We start from the raw sequence: 21,342 nt of genomic DNA on the forward strand, positions 1-21,342 counted from the left end.
TTGTAGGGAATTACAGGCTTTGTTTCTTGTTGCCTCATGCTGCTTCTGCATCTCTCCATTTTTGGTGGGCACTGTTCTTCTGAGAGGAGAATCGAAGCCCTGAGCTGACCCAGATGGATATTTGCTGTCTCACATCAGTTATCCAAACTGCTGTCTATCCCAACGGCTGTCCATTCCCTGACAGGGCTGATTTCCTAAATAGAGCTTTTTACTTTGCTCTGTGAGAATGCATTCCAGCTGCTTTCATCCAGACCTAAAGCTGTCCTGATAAAATAGCTGTCTGTGGCAACAGGAGTTTTGCTAGCATTTTACTGATGCCTGACTGTCTTCTGTAATCACAGGTTACTTGAGGTCGATGTATCCAGCAACAAACTTTCCACTCTCCCTTCTGGATTCCTACATCTTAAAAACCTTAAAAAACTAATCGCTGCCAAAAACTATATGGAGAAGTTATTTGACGAGGAAAACAGTACGTACAGTCCCTTGTTGCACTTACATTTCAAGGCCTGATTTGGAAAGGAGAGCCTCAAACTGTTGTTATTACAACTTAAAGCCAGTATTAGCAACAGATGCTTAACGTCTCCCAAGTCTTTGTCCAAAGGACATGAACAGACCTGTTTATTTTTAATCCCTCATGATATCTTTTGGCTGTTATCTAGCAAGCATTCAGCATCTTGCAGGGAGAATGCTGTCATTCTTACACAAAGTCTGCAACACTTTTGTGTTTTCTAGCAACTAATTGGATTGGCTTAAGGAAGCTGCAGGAGTTTGACGTCTCTGACAACAGGTTGGTGGAACTTCCAACGGTTTTTCTATACTGCTTCAAGTCCTTAAACATACTGAATGTTTCCAGAAATCAGCTGAAAGTGTTTCCAGACCCCTGGGCCTGCCCCTTGGTAAGTCATACTGCTCTGTCAGAGTCAGAGGCTGTAATAGCTGTTGAAATGGTGCAAAAAGATATATATATAAAATATATACAGTGATGCTTATGAAGCTATCAGGTGTCGTAGGCTAAAAGGGTGTCCTGTGGCTGTAGGAGTGCCCCTGCAAGATTTGGTTTATGAGTTTCAGGACAAGTCTTTCTCAGGTTCTGCCTCTTTCTGTAAACGTTGATGACATTGCTGAAAATCATCTAGAAAATGTCTTAGATTCATTTTTGTTGTGGTTCATATGAGTCAAAGTGTTTTTAGGATCGTTTTTATTGAACAGTCAGCTTTTGTCCAAAGTTAATTTTGTCCAACCAATGGATAAAATGGGGAGTCTATGCCTGCACATCACTGACACTTTTTTCCTTATTATTATGGGAAAATGTAATGACAAGACCCTATTGATAGCAGGACAGCATGCTTTAGTGAAGAGTTTGCTTATGTTTGAAATACTTTTTTGCCTAACTAAGAATCTGATCATCAGTTATGTGAATGTTTCTCCTAAGCAATTAATATGTGCCTGCGTGCAGGTAATTTATTCAGATCAAAATACCTGAAGAAATTGTCTGGAGTCAATGTGTAACTGACAGCTGACCTTCCTGATTTTTTTAAGGAGATAATTACTACTGTTTGGGTGTTTTTTCTTTTAATGTTTTCCAGAAATGTTGCAAAGCATCCAGAAACTCGCTGGAATCCCTGCCTGACACGTTCACTGTTTTCTGGAAAAATCACCTCAGAGAAGTGGATTTTTCTGAGAATTCACTAAAAGAAGTTCCACCAGGACTCTTTCAGCTTGAAGTAAGTGTCATTTTTTCTCACCTTTGAAGACTGCATATTTGAATGCCCTTGCAAGGCTGGTCGGCATCTCCTATCTTTAGTCTCGTGCGAATAAAATAATTCTTCCCATCAGAGCTCATACTGTTACTTCAGAATTCTTCAGAATTTGTGGCTTTGCAGAGTTTTAACGTGAAATCAAGCAGAACTTGGGGGTTTCCTCCTAGGTTCCCTTCTAGGCTAGGGAACTGAAGGTCACGTAGGTAGAAACAGGTGGTTATGTGTGCAGGAGTTTGGCACTTCTTGCACTGCTGGCCTCTATGGGAGTGATGTAGAAGTGATGGTTTGTATCCATGTCCAATTTGGCCCTTGGTGGTCTGCAGCAAAGATGCCTCTTGCTCTTGCCCAGAAGAAGAGTGCTGAGGATCGTTTGCTCCTTCAAGTGCTTTTAATGATCCTTGCAGATTTGTGTTTGCTTTCTGGTAACCATTTGATTTCAATTGGTATTTCTCCTGGAATAGAATGAATCCTATGGGCTTTTGACTCAAAAACTTTTTTTTTTCTCTATGCTATAAAATAAGTCCAGTAATTGGGAACTTAGTTCTGAGCCTAGTTAGCTTCTCTTGAAGAGACCTGACTGCTCTGGCTGGAATTGTCCAGGTAAGAAGCTGGTCAGCTTTTCCACGTCCTGAGCTGGCTGAGGCAGCCTGATCTGGATGCTGTAGTTCCTTGTCTGTGACACAGGCTAACATGCCAGAAGTGTCTCTGCGTGCTGTGGCAGCAGGTTGGAAGGAAGCTCTCTTCTACGAGCACTCGTTCCCTTCTTGAAAGGCAGCAAAAAATGAAGAAGTTAAGAGACGAGAGAGAAGAGGCAATTGCAAAACAAGAACTGTCGATCTCCAGAATTACAGTCATGAAGAGTCACAGCCAGTTAAAAGTAACTGTCTTCCCCCTATGGAGCAGGCACATGAGTGCTGCACAGACTCTCACCGGGCGTTTAGATCTCCTGGAGAGCGCCGTTGTCCGCGTTGGTGGGAGATGTGTAGCATGGACACAGCTGGCTGAGAACGAAGCGTTGCAGCTAGGCCATGCAGAACAAAGTCTGTGCTGATTCTGGACCTCATGGCCTCCCTTTCCTCCACCCCCTGCTCAGGGATATTTCGGGAGAGAGGTCCGAGGCGTTGTCACTGGGCAGCCCCCTGCTGACGCTGGAAGAGAGCTGGGTGAAAAAGGAGGACTAGGCCTTCCTTCCAATGGGAACCTTGATCCAGCAGAAAGCTAACGATGATAAAAATATTGACTGTCAGGACCCGAGGGGCAGGGAGGGTTTTACAAGTCTGCGTAGTTCACCAGCCCTTTCCTCTAGCGGTCCCCTTGATGTATTTGCAGTTTTCTGTTTCACTTTGCCTTCCCCAGGTCCCAGCAAGGCCCAGAGCTGCCCCTCTCATATCACTAGAGGGAGCATGTTGCACAGTAGTTGCCACTGCTGGATGTCCATCGTTTATGTCACGTGGATACCTCCGTTTTTTCCATCTGAGGAAAGGGAGATGGCCAAGACACTGGCTTCATGAGACATTGTTCATCTTCCTTCATGAAAAGGATCATAAACCTTCTATATTGCGTGGAGAACATAAAACATTTAACACACTTGAAGCCTAAGGCTCTGCTAGTAAAACGGGATTTCCATCCGATGTAATTAATTAATACTGCTGTAGTTATGGCACAAGATGATTTAGTCTCCTTATCGCAGTTTTCATGTGAGCCCTTGTAGAATAAACCTAGGAGGAAATTCCACACAGATATACACCAACAAAGCAGTCACAAGCTTTCCTTGTGTGAAGTAGTTCACATTTTTCACGTTAATCTTATACAACAAATATAAGCTCGCTCTGACGTGAGCTTGCACACACATCCTTATGTGACTTACTGTGTACATAGATCATACTGTTCTTTTCCATTTGGAAAGATTTCCCTACTATGAGTAAAGTGCTCTCCTAAATAGTTTGTTTCCAATTGAATCTGTCAGCAAACAGACTAATAATCTCCCAAAGCTAATGTTGGCATTGCTTTGCACAAAAGATAAACTTACTGGAGATGATTTTTTTTGCATGCTGGACAGGGTGTTCTGATGAAAAAGGTGTACATCATGTTTCAGGTTTTAAAAGTCGTGCTGAAAAAACTGCCTGTGTGTTTGGGATACTTTGTCTTCTAACTGCAAGCTATTCTTTTAGGCTTTGGTGTCCCTGAAGTTGCTGGGAAATCACTTAGCTGCATTACCTTCGCAAGATAAGTGGAATTGCAAGCAGCTGAAATCACTGGATCTTTCAAAAAACCAGCTTGGGAAGTAAGTGTTGGTTGATTTTTGTTGTCTTTTAAAAAAAAAAAATCTAAGAAAACAAAAGCTGAAGAAATTATAGCAAAGCTGATCCTTCTTGTAATGCAAAGGGTGTCAGTAGTGAATTAATTACCTGCATAGAAGGCATTGATATCTGCATACCGTGTTTCTAGGTACATTGTGTGTCTGTGACAGTGATGAATGATCCATTACTGCTTCTTTGGGCACTTAGCACACACTCTCATTTATTAAATGGATAGATTACTGATAATGGCAGTTAAATTTCAAGGCATGTAAAAATTTCTTTAACCCCGTGTATGGTTCACCACTGCAAATTGTGGTTTGCGGGGAGCACATCTTAACCATAAACCATCTGGTTGGACTGCACTGTGTAGTTAGTGTGGGAGTGTTGTTTTGGAAAAGATGAAAAATCATTGTTTTTAACACGGAAGTGTAACCAGCTGCCAGTTTATAGAGCAGTGACATTAATAAGGTCATCCAATATAAAGGTGATGTTCTTCTATTTAGCAATTACAACAGGGATGATTAACATAGAGTCCCTGGTCTTCTCCAGAACTGCACTTAACTCTGTCAGACCTTCATCTTCTCATCTGGGTGCTTGCCCAGCAAGTTTTCTGGAGTCCTTACGAGTTGCTGTGCCCATTGCTAAAAGGACATTATCGTTTTGTAAGTGTCTCTGTGTCTTTCCAGAGTCACGTTGCTGGGTCATCTTGTCAGTGGCTCTGCTGAGAGCAGGGAGTGGCAGCAGGTCAGTTCTCTGACACTCCTCCTGAAGCTTGTTCAGTTTGCTGTTTGACAGGCTACTTAACCTTGACACCCATAAAGCTGCAGGTCAAGTGCTCTCACCCTGAGAGCTGAAAGCGCTGCCTTGCAGAGCTCTGTTTGTTTGCCAGAAGAAAACCATAGTGCTGGGACAAGCGTTGGTGGACTCTGGCTCTGTGATTGCACAGTGGGGTTTCAACCCCAGCAAAACCAGACAGGAACCTGTGAGGGCTGAGCTGGGCATCCCACAGCCTCAAGTAGAGTCCAGCTCTGCTCTCGTGTCTCCTGGAGGCACAGAGCTCCAGCACAGTTCCCATGTGCCACATCCGTGCTGTTTTCCCCACGTTGCCATTCTGTTTTGCTCGCAGGAATGACGAGGGATATAAAACAAAGCGGATTCCCTTTTTCACCACAAGGAACAGGGTGCGTGGAGGCCCAGAGGCAGGTAAGGGGCATGGCAGAGCAAATGCTGAGCACAGGCTAAGGGGGGGGACCATGAAGCAGCAAGAATCTGTGGAGTTTGGCTGGGGGAAATAAGTGTAAATTAAATTCAGCTGCAATTTTAAGTGCAACAGCATTTAAATAAAGAGGAAATGTGTTCAGGTAAAACGTTCCTGAAGTGGTGCAACTGGTTGGTACCATCAGCATAAGCAGATGAAAAGGTGAAACCTGGTCCTTTCACAAAACTTTTAGTCTTTGTGTGATGATTATTCTCTATAGCCAGAGAACTAACTGGTGTAGTGTAGGGGAATCAACCCGTAATTAGCCTTATTACTCTTAGGATTGTCTCTGTTGGTGATTGTGTCAGTGCATATTTTGCCCTGTCCCTGTGATTTGCACCTGAAGCCTGCAGCAGAGCAGAAGAGGTCCTGCATTAGTGCTCATGTTCTCAGAGAGAACAAAGGACTATTTGAAGATATTTTTATGGTTTCCTGCTCACTGTGGGATTCATCTGCATTTCTTTTTGTTTGTTTGTTTTATTTTAAATCACTTGGAGAGCGCTCTGGTTCTCGGCTGCCTGGAGAATGGCTTGCTCTGAAACAGTCTTTGAGAATGCTTTCCTAATGTGAGTTCCCCCTAAAAATGTGCACCTGTGTCAGTGTGAGCAGGTAAATCTGGTGAATGCACTAGGTTATAGTAAGGCAAAAATGTATAGCTGTGTGAATTGTGCTGATCTGTGGAGCCTGACATCTACAGCCCTCCTCTGTGAAGTGCTACGGCAGCATTTCCCAAGGGGAGATAAGGGCACAAGCAGTGGGCAGAGTGCTGAGGGCAGAGCTAAAACCAGCTACAAAAGGAACTGCTGCCCTAATGGAAATTTCTGCGTGTTGCAAACCCAGCATAACTCTTATGTGTAAGACAGGAAGGCCTGGGCTCTGCATTGGTACCAACCAAAAATCCCTGATGATGCCCTGGTGCAACCCAGAGCCGCCTGAGGTTGCTGCAGGTTGCAGCAGGGCCCAGAGTAGCCTACCTGGCTGGTGCCACGTTGAATAGCCACGGAGACAGAGCAAAGCCAGCTCATCTTTTTCTCTCTGTTCCTGTGCCAAGTATAGCTTGGTGTGACTACAGGATGTGGCCAAGAATTTAAGCAACATCAAGAGAAAACAGAAACTGGAATACATCAGCTGCTCACAGAAATCTCCCAGCGAGGTGGAGGGCGGGTTTTCACATGATTTTACCAACAAAGCTATTTACTCAAGATTATTTAAAGAAAGTAATTTATGGATGCTCACTGTGCCTGATTGATAAATCTCAGAATAACTTCTTGCACACGCACGCGGCGTTGGTGGCATTTACTCATCCAAAAATACATTTTCAAGATGGGATTTGTTTTAATTTTTCTAAAGTTCTTTAAAAAGAAAATCTGAGCTCAAGCCAGAGAAGTCATAAATAACTCATGAATAAATAATTGCAATTCATAAACACCTTGAGCCTGCTTTCAGTATAGTAGGGTCCTTTTCGCCTTGGACTCTTCGGTGAATTGAGTGTTGCAGCTATTTTGGGTGCTTGCTTCTACGTGTCCAGGAGGGACTAAATCTGTTCCTAGGTGTAGACTGAGGAGGAACAATGAGAAGTTTAAGTCCAGTGATGAACCAGAAAGGAAGTAAATGGAATCCATGAATAAACCTGCTGTTCTCCTAAAATAATCCTGAAGAGGAATTATTATTATTATTATTTTTTTGGAGAACTCAAAGGCAGACTGTGACACCCTGCCCACACCAAGCTGTCCTGTCACGTGTAGAAAAGGCACCTAGAATGTGCTGTTAAAATGAGGCCTAGAGTGCTGTTGAAATGGGAACTGGGAAATTTCTCCTGTGAAAGCCTCTTCCATTTTCTTTCTTTTTTTTTATTTTATTTTTATTTTCTTTCTTTTCTTGTTAAATGATGTTCCAGTTCCTCAAGCCTACTCAGTAAGATCTTGGTGGAAGTACAACTGCGTCCATCCTTGAGGAAGGATGTTTATCAGGTCTCAGAGCTGCTTTTATAGGCTCTGGAGGCAGCAGATGGTGCTGCTTGTTCTTTCCTATTAGAGGCTCAAAATCCATGTGCTCCTGTGTGGCCTGATTTTCCTTTGACTTCAGAATGCTTCTTGGTAGATATATGTGACAGTCTTAAGACAGCAATACAATTCATGGCAGCTTTTCATGCTGCTCTCCCTGGAGTAGTTTGTGGAGCAAAATGATGCTCTTTGGAACCAGTTGAATTTTCCTTTGTCTGATCCTCCCGAGCAACAGCAAGTCAACCATGCAATGTCACTGTTACTGCTTGGGTTGCTCCCAAAATAAGCTGGTTTTTGCTCAGACATATAGGAAGGCAGGAGTTCCGTGAGACCTTGTAGTATAAAAAAAAAACAGAGAGGCAAATGCAAGCAATGCTTTAGAGATGACATAGGTTAGCAGTCTGTCAATTGCAATTTAGTTTTTTGTCTCTGCTGCTCCTGCCTCAATCTACCACTATTGCATTGCACCATGGACGCCTGACCATGAATTCAGACCAGTTTTGTGTCTCCTTTTTCAAAGTGAAAAAAGCACATTGAGAACCATCAGAGAACAGTCGTCGTGGCCTGGGGTTCCTCCCTCAGCACCCTAGAGGCCCCAGAGATTGTCACCTTAAGCAAGCGCATCCCTATGACTGATGTTCGGTCTCTGTTGAAGGCTGTCGGCTTTTCTGCTGTTGCTTTGTGGTGGTTCCTGCCACAACATGACCTTATGTCCTGCCCACAGAGCGAAGGTGAAGGTTCTTGGTTCAGAGCCTCGGTGCTTGTTATGTTTTAAAGGTGCAATTTGTTTCCTGTCTTGTTTCAGGTCCTTTTGTGGAGTTCCCAGCATTTCTGAGTGATTCTCTGGAAGTCCTTTATCTGAATGACAATCAGCTGGAGTCGGTCCCACAGTCCGTTTGCCTTCTGAAAGGTTTAACAGAACTTTATTTAGGAAAGTAAGTCTGTGTTCTGGGAAAGCTAGGCGTTATTTCCATGTTGTTTTAGTGACCAATCTGTGAAGCCCCACCCCAGATGTCCAGTGCCTTTGAAGTCACAAAGCTGGAAATAGTGAGCCCCTTGTTAGAACTGTGCCCATCATTTGCTTTAGATAAGGGGGAGGCCAGCCTTGTAAATTAGGGAAGATGATCTAATGCTTTGAACACAGGCCTGGGAATCTAGTGTGCCTCTACTTAATATTCTGGCTTTTTGCTGTCTGCTTCTATAGCATTTGAATCAATAATTCATAATTTTTGCCTGTATTTTCTCAACTGTCCAGTAAAAAAGATTACACTTGTCTGCCCCAGAGGATACACTGAGGTTATGCATCACTTTTAGGATGGAAATTACTATTAAAGTGCTGAATGGTCTTATTAAAATGTTAATGGAAGATTTCTACGAGGAGAGAATAGTGTAATGTGAGAGTCCGTGAGAGGAGCTCCTTGCACACAAAGCCTGGTTGTTGGTAGATTTATTTGTTTTTGTACAGTAACCCTGGTATCCGAGAGCTTCCTCCAGAACTTGGACAGCTGGCTAATCTCTGGCAGCTGGATATCGAGGAACTAAGTATCAGCAATGTTCCTGCAGAGATCAGAAAGGAGGGTAAGTCTGATCCTGTGGGTTCTTTATTAGATTGACTGAACGTATAATGAAAGTAGCTTCCTTTCAACAGTCCTGAACAGGAACATTGTGAGCCCAAATCCTTGCTGCAGTTAGCTGAAATCGCATTGGATGAAACTCCTACAGGCATTTGCAGGTTTGATAGTGCTATGTTACGGCACAGTTTAAGGCAGATCACACGTGGAAGTGATGACTTACAAATGCAGTACTTGATTTGCAGTGTGCATGCTGGATTAACTCCATGGCTTGCTTCCTGAATGCATATGGTTTAGGGTGTATAGACACTCATTCTAAAGACTGAAGTATTTAGGATCAGCAGTCTCAGTCACATTGCAGTAACTTTATTGTAAGCTGCTAGGTTTTTGGATCAATTACAATACTGTCTTCTTTGTTGTGTGTTGTAAGAAGAAAATCTTGTGGGAATAAAGTTATTGGGAATTATTCCTTCTCTCCAGCACACAGTTGAAGCCTAAATCTAATTTTAAGTAGAAACATAAAAGTAGAAGGGAAAACAGTATTTTCCAATACTGAATTAGTGTTTTATGTTTCCTTTGAGCTTCTGAAGCATATGAGCCATGGCGTTTGTTTCTTCTTACAGTGCTCCATTGTGGAGTCTCAGAGCAGTGACCTTTTTTGGACTCTCTGTCTCAGGTTTGTCCACTGGAGGTTTCTTTGTTTATTCTCTGGGCCCTCTCAGCCCACAGCAAAACTTCAAGGAAAATATTAACTCAGCTGATATGTCTGCAGCAGTGGGTTTTGTGCAGTCCTGCTGTACATATGTACGTTTGTAGCTGCTAACCACAGATAAAGCCTGTCTTCTTCCCCCCCTCCTTCACCATAGGCCCTAAAACAGTGCTGGCATACTTACGAGCACAGCTGCGCAAAGCAGAGAAGTGTAAGCTGATGAAGATGATCGTCATTGGTCCTCCACGACAAGGAAAGTCAACTCTGATTGAGATCCTGCAGACAGGAAAAGTCCCTCAGATGATGCACAGCGATGCCACCATACGTACAACGAAATGGGAGCTACCCAAGCCGGTGGGACACAAGGCAAAGGTGAAGAGCAGTTGAAGATATTTATTAACTCTAATGGGTTATTTGTGCCCCACAGGGACCATTTAGGGCTGAAAGTGCACAACAGATGCAGTTTCCCTTTACCTGTGAGCCAGACCTCACAAGTGACGTGTTTAGAGCTGTCACAATCCCTCTGTTTCATTTCCAATTGATGTAAGAGGACAGTTCCATTTTCCTAAGAATCCAACTTCGACTTCTTATCCTAAAGAGTGAGAGCCATTTGCAGACTGCCTGAATTCTGGCTTTCTCAGCTTTGGGTGGTTTTGGGACACTGATTTTGAGAGAATGTTTTGAATCGGCCTCTCTAAAGCAGATTGTCCATTCATATGGGGCCACAAAGCGTGACTTGATGCCTAAGGCTTCACTCCCTTGATGACAGAACTGTTGTAAATGTGGAAGGTGGGTGGAAGGTAGGATGCTTGAGCTCTGGTTGTCATCCAAGGAGATATCCAAGGCTTACCTTAAACATTCAATCCTCAGGTGGCTCATCCAGAGGATGGACCAATCCATACTGAGCTAATTTCTACAGCACTGAATTAATTCAAGTATTAGAGAGATTTGTAGGTGGCCCTGTCTGCCTCCATATAGGGATTAGAGCGTGCAGAACTGGTCCTGGGCTGTTGACAGAACCGAGGATGTGCAAACACATGGCTCTCACTTTTCAGATGAGAGCCATGGCCACCAGGCTGTTTTGGAAGGGCTGAGGGAGCCTGCTGAGTTCAGCTATTACAGCAGAGTGCCAAGCCAGAGACAGAAAGAAAAAGAGCAAGCACAGCCCAGTGCTTTAAAGAGAAGACTTTGGTGGGAGAAGAGCTGTGCATTTTGTGTTGAAGAGCAATTGAATAAAATTAAATAAAAAACTAGACAGCGCAGGAGACCTGGAGGGGGATCCAAGTTGCTGAACAGGCTGTTGTCCCTACCTCTGAGTCTGTCTTTCCATACAAGCACCCACAGCTGAAGGTCTCTTGGATGAGCAAGGCAGCCCTGGTGCCAGTTAGGGTTTGGTTTAAACAATATGGAAATTCTTCCAGCTGTTCCTGGGAGACTTCAGGCTGAGACTGGGTTAGGAGATGGGAGCCATGCTGAGATACTTGACTCCTTTCTGAAGTCTTATGGGGTAAGATTGTCACGTGGGATCAGACAGTACTTGGACCTAGATTGAGTGAGCTCTGTTTATCAAAGTTACGTGATGTCATCAGAGGATGGTGGCTGGACAGGGGTTCTCTGCACAGCCACCGGCTTCTTGCTCCCCAGAGTGAAATGATTTAGGAACGGCCTCCAAGACATATAGATACATCCTTCTGCAGGTAGGAGCCTGAATGCCATTCAAGCAGAGAGCTGTACTGCTGTTAGTGCCATCGTGGGCGTGCACTGAGGAATGGATGCTGAGCTGAAGACTGCCCACTAAAGAAACGTGTTCCCCTGAAGTCAGTGAGTGAATTACAGTGGCTTGTCTCAGCTGTGGCACACACTGACAGCCTCCAAGCAACGTGCAGGATGTCTTTATGCAAGGCTTGAGAAGTTTCCCACCTCCCAGGCACCTGTATTCAGTGTGACTCAGTTGGGGCTCAGCTCAACGGAGTGATTTCAGTGGGGGGTTTCCTGTTCCCTGTATCAGTGGCAGATAACTAGCTCCAGCAGTACTGTCGAGTGTGGCACAGGCAAGAATGAAGCAGTTTCTATTCAAGATGCAGTGAAGTTACAGAGCTCAGAATGAAATCCTTGTTTGTACTGGAGAATCCGCAGCATTAACTGGAGATTTACCAGCATCAAGGGCACCTCTATTATTTTAGCAGCAAGTAATTAGTCTTTATTTCCTGTGGGGAAGTGGTAGCCATGCTTAACAATTGCTTGTTGATTTTTCTTTCCTGGAGGCACAATTAGGACATTGAAACCCTCCTTGTGTCATACATTATGCAGACGTAGGTTTATGCTTCAGCTATTATCTCGCAGTGATTTACTGCAACCGTTTGATTTGAACACTTCTCTTTGTCTAAGTAGGTTGATTCAGTGGAGTTCAATGTCTGGGATATCGGAGGCCCGGCGAGCATGTCTACAGTCAATCAGTGTTTCTTCACAGACAAAGCATTGTACATAGTTGTATGGAACTTGGCACTGGGGGAAGAAGCTGTGGCAAACTTGCAGTTCTGGTTGCTGAACATTGAGGTAAGAAGTCACTGGTGGACTCCAGGGCATCTATTTATCAAGCAGTAGCTCAGCACATAGATATGTGATATTACAGATTCCGTTTAGTCTGCTTTTAAAAGCTCTGCATGAATTTTGCATAGCTTTTGGAATTAATTTTCCGTTGCACTGTGGGCGTCGTTGCTACATTTAATGATTTAAGTTTATCGTCTGCTTTGTTCTCCCTCAGGCACGTCAGAGGGCGAAACAAAAGCTGATTTATAAACCCTCACTAAGTAAGGACAAACGTACTTAATTTGGAATTAGTGCCCGACCACACTGTGCTCTAAGGGAGCTCTGGAGCACCTTTTTTTCTGTGTGGGTTGGGCACATGTTAGTCTTGAAGTCAGGATTTTAACACTTTAGATCCAGATAAGCTGGAGTGTGTCTCTTGGACAGCTCTCAGCTGAGCCTCAGAGCTGCAGTGAATTAATTGGTGCAGACTGGTTTTTGTCCAATTCTCATTACTTGATATCTGCCTTTACATTATGTACTCAGACAGCGGCTCTAAATTAGTGCCCCTCCAAAGAAACATCTTGACATTGCAATGATGTTAACTTAATATTCAACAGCAATCAAAAACACAAACTAAGTAATAAAGCAGAGAAGATAATTATTGTATGTCAGGCATGTGTGATGTGCCTGTGGTCCTTCATACGTCCCAATAAGCACATAGCAGCTTCAGAAAAGATCCAGAGAGACATGAGCGTGATGCCTATAAGTATGGAAATGCATTTGAATGCAGAGCAATTAAATAGACCTTTAGTTTGGGAAAGGGGCAGATGACAAGGGCTGTAGTAGACTGGGTCATGAGAAGATAAGGTGAAAACCCCAAGGAAGTATTTGTTTGCAGTCTGTAGGCAAACTAGGAAAGACTGAATGAGAGAATAAGATAGTAGCCTGAAACAAGAATAGAAATAGGGTATTTTTCTGTGGTTGAAGTCCTTTTGATTCACTGGCTGATCCCTGCTTAAACTTTTGCAAACCCGTTGTATTTGGCAGAGTTTCCTGAAATCTGGATATTTTCCAGTTCTGTAATAGAATCGTGGAAGGGTTGGAAGAAACCACAAGATCATCTAATCCATTCCTGTGCACTGAATCAAGATTGAGTAGATTTGGGCATTGCTAGCAGTTTATCTCACTTCTCCATATACCTCCAGTTTGTATTACTTCCCTAGGTGTCCTTCCTGGAGTGTCACTTATCTTTTCCAGGGTATCAAAGTTAGATCTTCTAGCTATGGGTTAAGCTAATTTCGCCTTTGAGTGGACACAGTTTTCTTCTGTTAGCTCACTTGTAGCAGCTTAATGCCACGTGGAAGTTCCCTTTATGTTAAGCCCTTATGCAGTGAACCCAAACTGTCAGCTTCCTGCTCTGCAGTAGCTTCAGTTTATTGACTCATTTTCTGCAGGAGAACTTTTGTAACGCTCAGATCACTTCTTACTGTTACCAAGACAGGTTGCCTTCATTTTATTTGGATATTACATTTTCTTCATGTATTTTACTCCCCCTGTTAAGCGTTATATTTTTCACCTATCCTCACTGAATGTACGGTGATACGATCCAGGTGAGATCATTGTCCATGTATTCTCTTGCAGGCCAAAGCCCCAAATTCAGCAGTGTTAGTGGTAGGAACACACCTTGATTTAATTGAAACCAAATTCCGTGTTGAGAGGATAGCGACGCTGAGGGCGTACGTCCTGGCTCTGTGTCGGTCTCCCTCTGGGTCCAGAGCAACTGGTTTCCCAGATATCACATTCAAGCACCTGCAGTAAGTATTTGTGCCTTTATGAAGCTCAGACACTCTGTTTTATGTCACTTTAAGCAGTTTTGTAAGGCTTGATCTCCTCGGCAACAGACGCGGTTTGAAGACTTGTCAGCGTGGCATTTCATCTATTTTTGATTGAGATAATGTGGTACGATCAGGGAGGAGTTCAGTGTGGTGCAGGGGTCTGATTGTGGGACTGAAGCTGGAAGCTCCAAAGTCATGACCTTGGCTGCCTGCTTCAGCGCTCCTGCTCTGCTCAGCCTTCTCACTGGTTAAATGCTGATATGGTTTATTAATTAATTAGTCACAGGGAGACAAAATGCAGATTGAGTAATTAATGCTGCAAAGCTTATTTTTACCAGGCGTGACGTTTACGTGGGGGGTGCTGCAGGGTTTGGTGAGGGAGGCTGCGTGGGAACCTCTCGCTGGGTGAGTCAGCCCCATGAGCCACCAGCAGCCCAAAGCTGTGCCATTTCAGCTCCCCGCATGTCATAGCACAGGGCTTGTGCTGTCAGATCGATGTCAGGCCATGGAGCCTCACACAGCTCCCTCCCATCTGATGGAGAGTGCCCTTGGGAAGAGGAGGCTTCTCTGGCTGGGAAAGAAGTGTCTCTGTCAGCCAGGGGAGTGCACAGCACAGAGAGAGTGTGGATGCAACTGGCTGGCACCAAACAGCTCCAAACAGCATGAAATTGCCAATGCCTGGGGCACGAGCAGGTGGCAGCTGGCAAGTAAAGAAGGGCACTGCTATGTCCCATCGTGCTTGGCATCTGCTGCCTGGCAGAGCTGTCAGGAGACCTCCCACACTCTGCTCTGCAAATGCAAGTGCTGCACCAGGCCCCCCAGCTGGCTCTTTCATCTGGCTGTGGCTAGGAGAAGTACCAGGGAGCCAGTGTGAGGCACACAGATGCAGCAGAGAACACACAGGTTCAGTCCTCTCAAACGTCTTTCCCCTGTCGTTGTGATCTCATTCATCCTATCTCAAGGGGATTTTTTCTCTTTCCCTGCTCCACATCCTGCCCATTCCCCTTCACCTCATTTCTCCCAGCCCGCAGTGAGCCTGATTTTGCTGGAGGAGTGTGCAGGATGCGTGTTGTAAAACCCTGTGTGATGAGCCTAGGGTGCATTTGTCAGTACTGCTCTGCTAGCATCCCAGTGAGTGTAGACTTCCCACTGCCACTGATGGCTGAGGTTTAAGGTAAATCTGTTGCTTTAGAATAGGATTTTCTGTTGGCCACAGGAACATGTGTGGGATTGGTTAGAAAGACCTTTTGTTGGGGAAAGTGGAAGAGAACTGTTCTTATCCAGCCACAAAATGACCAGAAATAGCAGGAGTTGGAAAGAGGAGTTTGTTAGCTATCAAAGCCAGAATGAAGGCCAGCTTTTAGGATCTAAGCACCAGTTCCCAGATAACAGGACCCAGATGAGCAGGGGCTGGAATGAGAGTGGGAAAAGGTGTCTGGTAGTCATCATCCTCATGCCTCTTTGATCTGAGGCTGGGAGGACTGGACTCATCTCCAGAGACTGCTGGAACACAGGATTTTCCTCATCTTTCAGTCCCTTCCAGGATGTGTGCAGCAATGAAAGGAAAAAGGGTGATGGCTTTGGTTGGTATCCCATGGAAGACCCAATAGGTCACAGTGCATAGGGAATAGAAGAGCCCTCTGCAGCAAACAAAGCAAGCAGAGCAGAGTTTGGCTTAGTATTTATTTTCCAGACTTGTTAGTGTTTTTTCTCTGGAGCTAAAAATGCTCACTGACAGCCTTCCTCCCATTCATCTGACACAGGAAATGTAGTCAGTGATAAGAGAAAGTGAGCATGGAAAGGAAGCCAGCGTGCTGATAAGGTTTGGTAATCCTCACCCTTGCGTGACTTTTGCAGTGAGCTCTCATGTAAGACTTTGGAAGGCCTCGATGGACTCCGACAGCTGATTTTCCATGTCACTTGCAACATGAAAGACGTTGGCAGCTCAATTTGCTCACAGAAACTTGCTGGGAGATTGGTGAGAACCGTGCTCTGTAGTGGCCATGCTTCCCAAGGCAGCTTTATTTGTGGGCTGGGTTTGGACTGGGAGGTGAACTTTGGGAGCTCTTGCTGCTGCAGGAGGCATGCAAAGCATACAAAATGGCTTTGGAAAAAGCAGCACTTTTAAGATCTCTGTAAAGGGGAGATGGCTTAGAGAGATTGTCACTAGCAGAGTGATTGCTGTCTGATACTGATCCTGCTGTTTTTCTCACGTGGCTTGCAGATTCCAAGGAGTTACCTTAGTCTTCAGGAAGCTGTCCTTGCAGAACAGCGTAAAAGAAGTCAAAATGATGATGTGCAGTATTTAACAGACAGGCAGATAGAGCTGATCATTGAGCAAACCCCTGGAAATGATATCAAAGACTACGAAGACTTGCAGACTGGTAGGTCATGGCAGACTGATAATTTCCCAGCAATTAGTGTGTGACCAATTGAAATATTCAGTGAAGAATAGGGCCCTTGTCCTGTGGTATTTCTGGAGGCCTTGCTCTGCAGGAGCCGGGGACAGGCATGGTGGGGTGGCAGGAGCAGGGTGAAGGGGAGTTGTAATGGGGACAGAAATCTGAATGCGTGTTGCTCTTGTCTTTGCTGCATGCTGTCTGTCCCTGGTGTGAATAAAGCTGCCCAGGCTGCCTCATATCCCTCTTCATTTTTGCTGTGCTTTCCTCATGCTGGTCTGTTGCTGATCTACAATTCTTTCTTTTTTTTTTGTTGTTGCTTTTTTTGCAGCAATTAATTTTCTCATAGAAACAGGTACACTACTGCACTTCCCAGACACAAGCCATGGCCTGAGAAATCTCTACTTCCTCGACCCCGTCTGGCTCTCCGAGTGTCTGCAGAGGATTTTCAACATCAAGAGCTCCAAGTCTGTAGCTAAAAATGGAGTCATCAGGGCAGAGGATCTCAGGATGCTGCTAGTTGGGACAGGCTTCACCGAACAAACTGAAGAGCAGTACTTCCAGTTCCTGGCCAAGTTTGAAATTGCCCTGCCAGTAGCCAACAACAGGTAGGTCGATAATTAGAGACGCTTAGCTAGGCTGGAGGAGGAAACTGGCCATTTAATCAGTGGACATTAACAGGCTCCATCACTGTAGGCAGTAGTCTGGCACAGGCATCCTGTAGTCCAAATGGGTTTGAAAACTTTCCAAGGCAAGTCTTTACCCATGCAGTGCATTGACACTAACAGGGTGAGGGATGCTCAGGCCATCAGCACAGAGGGGCAGTGGCGTGGACAGGGATGTGGTGATGAGCAGGTGGGAGCTCTGAGTGCTTGGCTGGCACAGCTGCAGTTGAGAGGGAATGTGAGGCTCCTGGCTGCCAAGCCTGAAACGTAGATGGGCTGGATTCATCTGTTTCTAATGGAAGATCCTCACTCCAGAGCATGGTAGAAGACTTTTGGTAGTCAGTAATTACATCAGCCCTGAAAGCACTAGTGATTTATTTCTAGTGAAAGTAGGAAGGCATTGCTTCAGTAGCTATGTGATTTTCTTGTTTTTTAGCATCATCCAAAGCTGCTGATCAATAGTTTTCCTAGAAATAGTGCAGGAAACCTCATTCTCTTTAAATGTTAATGGATCTTCCTCCCCCTCACCCTCCCACCCCCCATCCCTTTCCCTCCAGGCAGAGTTCCCTGCTATTTTTCTCTCTCCCATCTGCTTGGTGACCGCCTGTTGTTGGGTTAATGGTGGAACTGTCCTCCTAGTGCACTTCTGCTGCAGCATTTGCATTTCACTACCTTGCCCTTCCAGGACAGCGTGGCTGTGTTGCCCTGAGCCTCTCGGGAGCTCTGAATGCCAGCACAAGTGCAGCATTCTCTGTGCTGTCATTATGCCTGTCACTTATCCAGTCCCGGATGCCAACAAATTTTCTCAGGCTTTACACAGATAAAGCAGTGATGTTTCTGCTTAGTCCAAAATGCCTTTTGGACTCCTCGTTGCTATCTGCCATTTTTCTCCAAGGCAATCACATTGTTTGAGCCTCAAGAACAAGGAAACCACTTCTTCGCGGCCTGACCAATCTTTTTTAGAGTGATTCAAGCCACATTAACAGAATATTCTTCCCACTGACGGACTGCAGCTCTAGCAGGTTGCATTAATTTAATGTGCTAGCCAGATACAGGGCAATTATTTGTTATTGCACTTCTGCAATTATTGTCTAGATTGCCAGATAGGATTTCTGTGCAGTGAGCAGAGAAAGCAGCTGCTGGTTTCTGTTCTGAAGGGGTGGATGGGGGCACGTTTCACATGTTTCCAAAATTTGCATTGGCTGTTGTTCAATAGCATCAAATCTCCATCTGTATTATAATCCACTATAGACTTGTGGTCCGGAAGGGCCTCATTGGCCTTCTTTCTTCTAACACTCCCAGACCCTTTCTCTGATGCACTGAGGAAGATCTATTGGCTGTCATAAAGTGTGTCCTCCACTTGTATAGAGTGAGGCTAACGCACTCTGTTTCTCCACCTAAGGAGCATACAGCTTAGCTTTGATCTGCTTGTAAAAATTGGGTTGAAAATATGACTATTGTTACTGTAAGTGAAGGGAAATTTGTATCGGTTATACATTCCAAAGATAATTTAACAGAAGGGAGAATTTGATCGTGTAAAACATCATCAGATGTTATGGACTGTGACATATGGAGAAAGCTGTTGTCCAGTGATAGGTACCTTTTCCGAAGTGATTTTTCTGTTTTTTTGCAGAGTACTGCAGCTGCTGGAGGGAAAATGTGATAGGCTTAAAGCATTGGGTTTGAACCCAGTGTTAGTCCTAGCAGTGTTTCTTGTCTCTGTGGCTGTATGTTGGTCAAGGCCTTTGGCTGTTTGCCTCCTTGCTGTCGTGCTGCCTGTCAGTGATGAGCCCCAGATGCTGACAAATATTCTCAGGCTCAACACTGGTGTGAAACAGCAGTGTTTCTGCTTACAGCCAAATGTGATCTGGGCTGATTTTTGCTCGTATAAGCATCTTGGAATGTTATTTGGTACAGAAGAGTATCACTGTTGAGAGATTTATTGGCAGGTATTGAAAGACATAAGCTTGTAGTTTTCAAAACAGTTTTAGTCTTCCAAAGTTTTTAGCTTCCCAGATATGAAGGATCAGAACAAATGGATACTCTGTGCTCACCGAGAGATCTGAAAATAATTTTGAGGACTTGTGGGCCTCTGCTCCAGCACTGCTCTCTTCTGGCAGTCCAGTAGCTCTGGGTTTCCTCCCACACCTGGGAACAACTGCTGGACGTAGTCTGTACTTACAGGATGAGATGAAGAAAGGCAAGTAACATCTCTGCTGGCATCAGTCTGGCACAGTGCGTCCTTGCTGCGGAAGTTTGTCCAGCAGCAGAGTGATACAGCAGGAAACACTGTCATACTGACATGTGAGATGCTTAATGCTCGGGGCTAGGATGAGAGCCAGAGCAGCCTCATCCCTGCAGCCTGTAAATGTCTCATTGCCACCTCCCACAGCACCTCCTCTCCCCACCTTCTCGACTTAAAGAAGCTGAGCTGCTGTGTGTTGTTCTTGCATTTGTCTTCTGTTGCACGTAGCAGCACAGCTGTATTCCTCTGTTTGCTACCAGAGGACAGTAATAAAGATATGGAGTCGGAATGTGTCTCAACATCACAGCTGTCCTAACGACTCTTGTATTTTCATGCATTTAATGTGTGATTACACAAATGTCCTGCTGATTACATCAATTTTAGCCCTGTGCAATAGCCCTGGCTGAATTATGTAATGTCTGTTTTGCCTCTGCTTGCTTCCATAGTGTAAATGAACTTCTCCCTGTATCGCTGCAGCGCCTTTGGTCTAAAAGCTTTTTTATATGCAGTAGGCTGTGCCATTAAAAATCTCTTTGGAGGCTGAATCGCCTTATTATCCAGTAACAATGTGCTCACTGTTACGAGCTGTAGCTGAAGTTTGAGCTGCTGAATTTGGTTTGTTTCAGCTACCTCCTCCCTCATCTGCTGCCTACCAAGCCAGCGTTAGATATCCATGGCTTCTGCCACCAGACCACAAACACCATCCAGAGGGTCTTCAAGATGAGTTTTGTCCCAGTTGGCTTCTGGCAAAGATTCATCGCACGGATGTTAATTAGCCTGGCAGAGATGGACCTCCAGGTAAGGTGACTGCATCTCTCCGCGAGCAAAAGAAGACAGCTGAAGTTAGTGCTTGGAGCATTTCTTCCCATCCACCTTGATTCAGTCGTAGACTTGTTACTATTGTTACTTGGTACTATAGACTTGTACTATTGTTTGTGTAAATGGGGGAGATAAGACTCTGTGACCAAAATCTGAAGCTGTTCTTACAGAATTGAAGAGTTCGTGTCACAGACGTCATGACTGTAGAATTAAGCTCCCTTTATTGGGAAGGTTGCGATGAGATCTCCTTGGAGCCTTCTCCAGGCTGAACAAGCCCATCTCCCTCAGCCTTTCTTCATAGGAGAGGTACTCCAACCCTCTGATCATCTTCGTGGCCTTCTGCTGACCTGCCCTTACAGCACTACATTTTTCTTGTGCAGTTGTTTGCTGCAGTGAAACCATTCCTTTTTGTGACATGGAAATGTTTTCATTGCTGCAAAACCAACTTTTAATGTGCCTCTTTTCATTCCAGTGCAGTGTTTTGTAAGTACGGGTTGCCCTGTATGGAAATGTTACGGTAGCATCTGTGAAGGTCACCTCACTGCTCAATTAAAACGATGTCATTAGGAGAAATTTCAGCACTTTAATGATTATCGTGCTTTTCTATTTGTTTCAGCTTTTTGAAAACAAGAAGAACACCAAGGCAAGAAATAAAAAGGTGACCATCTACAGCTTCACAGGCACCCAAAGAAACCGCTGCAGCACGTTCCGAGTCAAAAGGACTCACACTGTTTACTGGCAGGAAGGTCTGTTCGTTACCTTTGATGGAGGCTATCTTAGGTAATTTGTGTTTGTAATGCAGCATGAGTTACAGGGGACTAATAGAGTGTGTGAGGCACATCATCTGAATGGAGATGAATGGGCCTGACTCATTGTCAGTGCTCACTCATCGGTGGAAGAGGAGGCTCTTCTAATAACATAACTCATCTGGTAACAACTGGTGACAACAACGATGAGTAGGTGATTGCTTGGCAGTTTTGAATGTAGCAGCCTGACATGTTGTTGCAGCCACGACTTTAAAGAGATCTGAAAACAGAAAGTGGTATTCAGAGCAGAACACTTGGCCAGGTAAAATCATGCATTCTCACCTGCAAAGATTTCCTTAGGTCACTGAGTTTTCTGGTGAATCCTCAAACCCCACCGCTCTGTGGCAGCAATCCAGATGAGTGGTGGTACTTCACTGCCATCCAACTACACGTGCCAGGTTTAAACGGAGCAAGGCAGGGTGCCTGCTGGTTGTGAGGATGGA

The 21,342-nt window shown here is 44.7% G+C and overlaps 1 protein-coding gene across 1 annotated transcript in view; it reads left to right on the forward strand.

The window, feature by feature from the left end:
- Nucleotides 1-21,342, forward strand: part of LRRK1 (leucine rich repeat kinase 1) — a 65,012-nt gene that overhangs the window by 25,810 nt on the left and 17,860 nt on the right. The window contains exons 7-21 of the mRNA XM_065734035.1: nt 342-469; nt 733-896; nt 1,587-1,724; nt 3,932-4,044; nt 5,187-5,263; nt 8,127-8,256; nt 8,787-8,899; nt 9,759-9,973; nt 11,993-12,157; nt 13,772-13,944; nt 15,823-15,943; nt 16,190-16,349; nt 16,696-16,972; nt 19,901-20,072; nt 20,710-20,873. Of these exons, the coding sequence (XP_065590107.1) occupies nt 342-469; nt 733-896; nt 1,587-1,724; nt 3,932-4,044; nt 5,187-5,263; nt 8,127-8,256; nt 8,787-8,899; nt 9,759-9,973; nt 11,993-12,157; nt 13,772-13,944; nt 15,823-15,943; nt 16,190-16,349; nt 16,696-16,972; nt 19,901-20,072; nt 20,710-20,873 (2,310 nt within the window). The remainder of the gene's footprint in view (nt 1-341; nt 470-732; nt 897-1,586; nt 1,725-3,931; nt 4,045-5,186; nt 5,264-8,126; nt 8,257-8,786; nt 8,900-9,758; nt 9,974-11,992; nt 12,158-13,771; nt 13,945-15,822; nt 15,944-16,189; nt 16,350-16,695; nt 16,973-19,900; nt 20,073-20,709; nt 20,874-21,342) is intronic.

Source organism: Cyrtonyx montezumae, unplaced genomic scaffold (genome assembly GCF_038088225.1).
Source record: "Cyrtonyx montezumae isolate F1298 unplaced genomic scaffold, pur_monq_1.0 scaffold_17, whole genome shotgun sequence".
Lineage (NCBI taxonomy): Eukaryota > Metazoa > Chordata > Aves > Galliformes > Odontophoridae > Cyrtonyx > Cyrtonyx montezumae.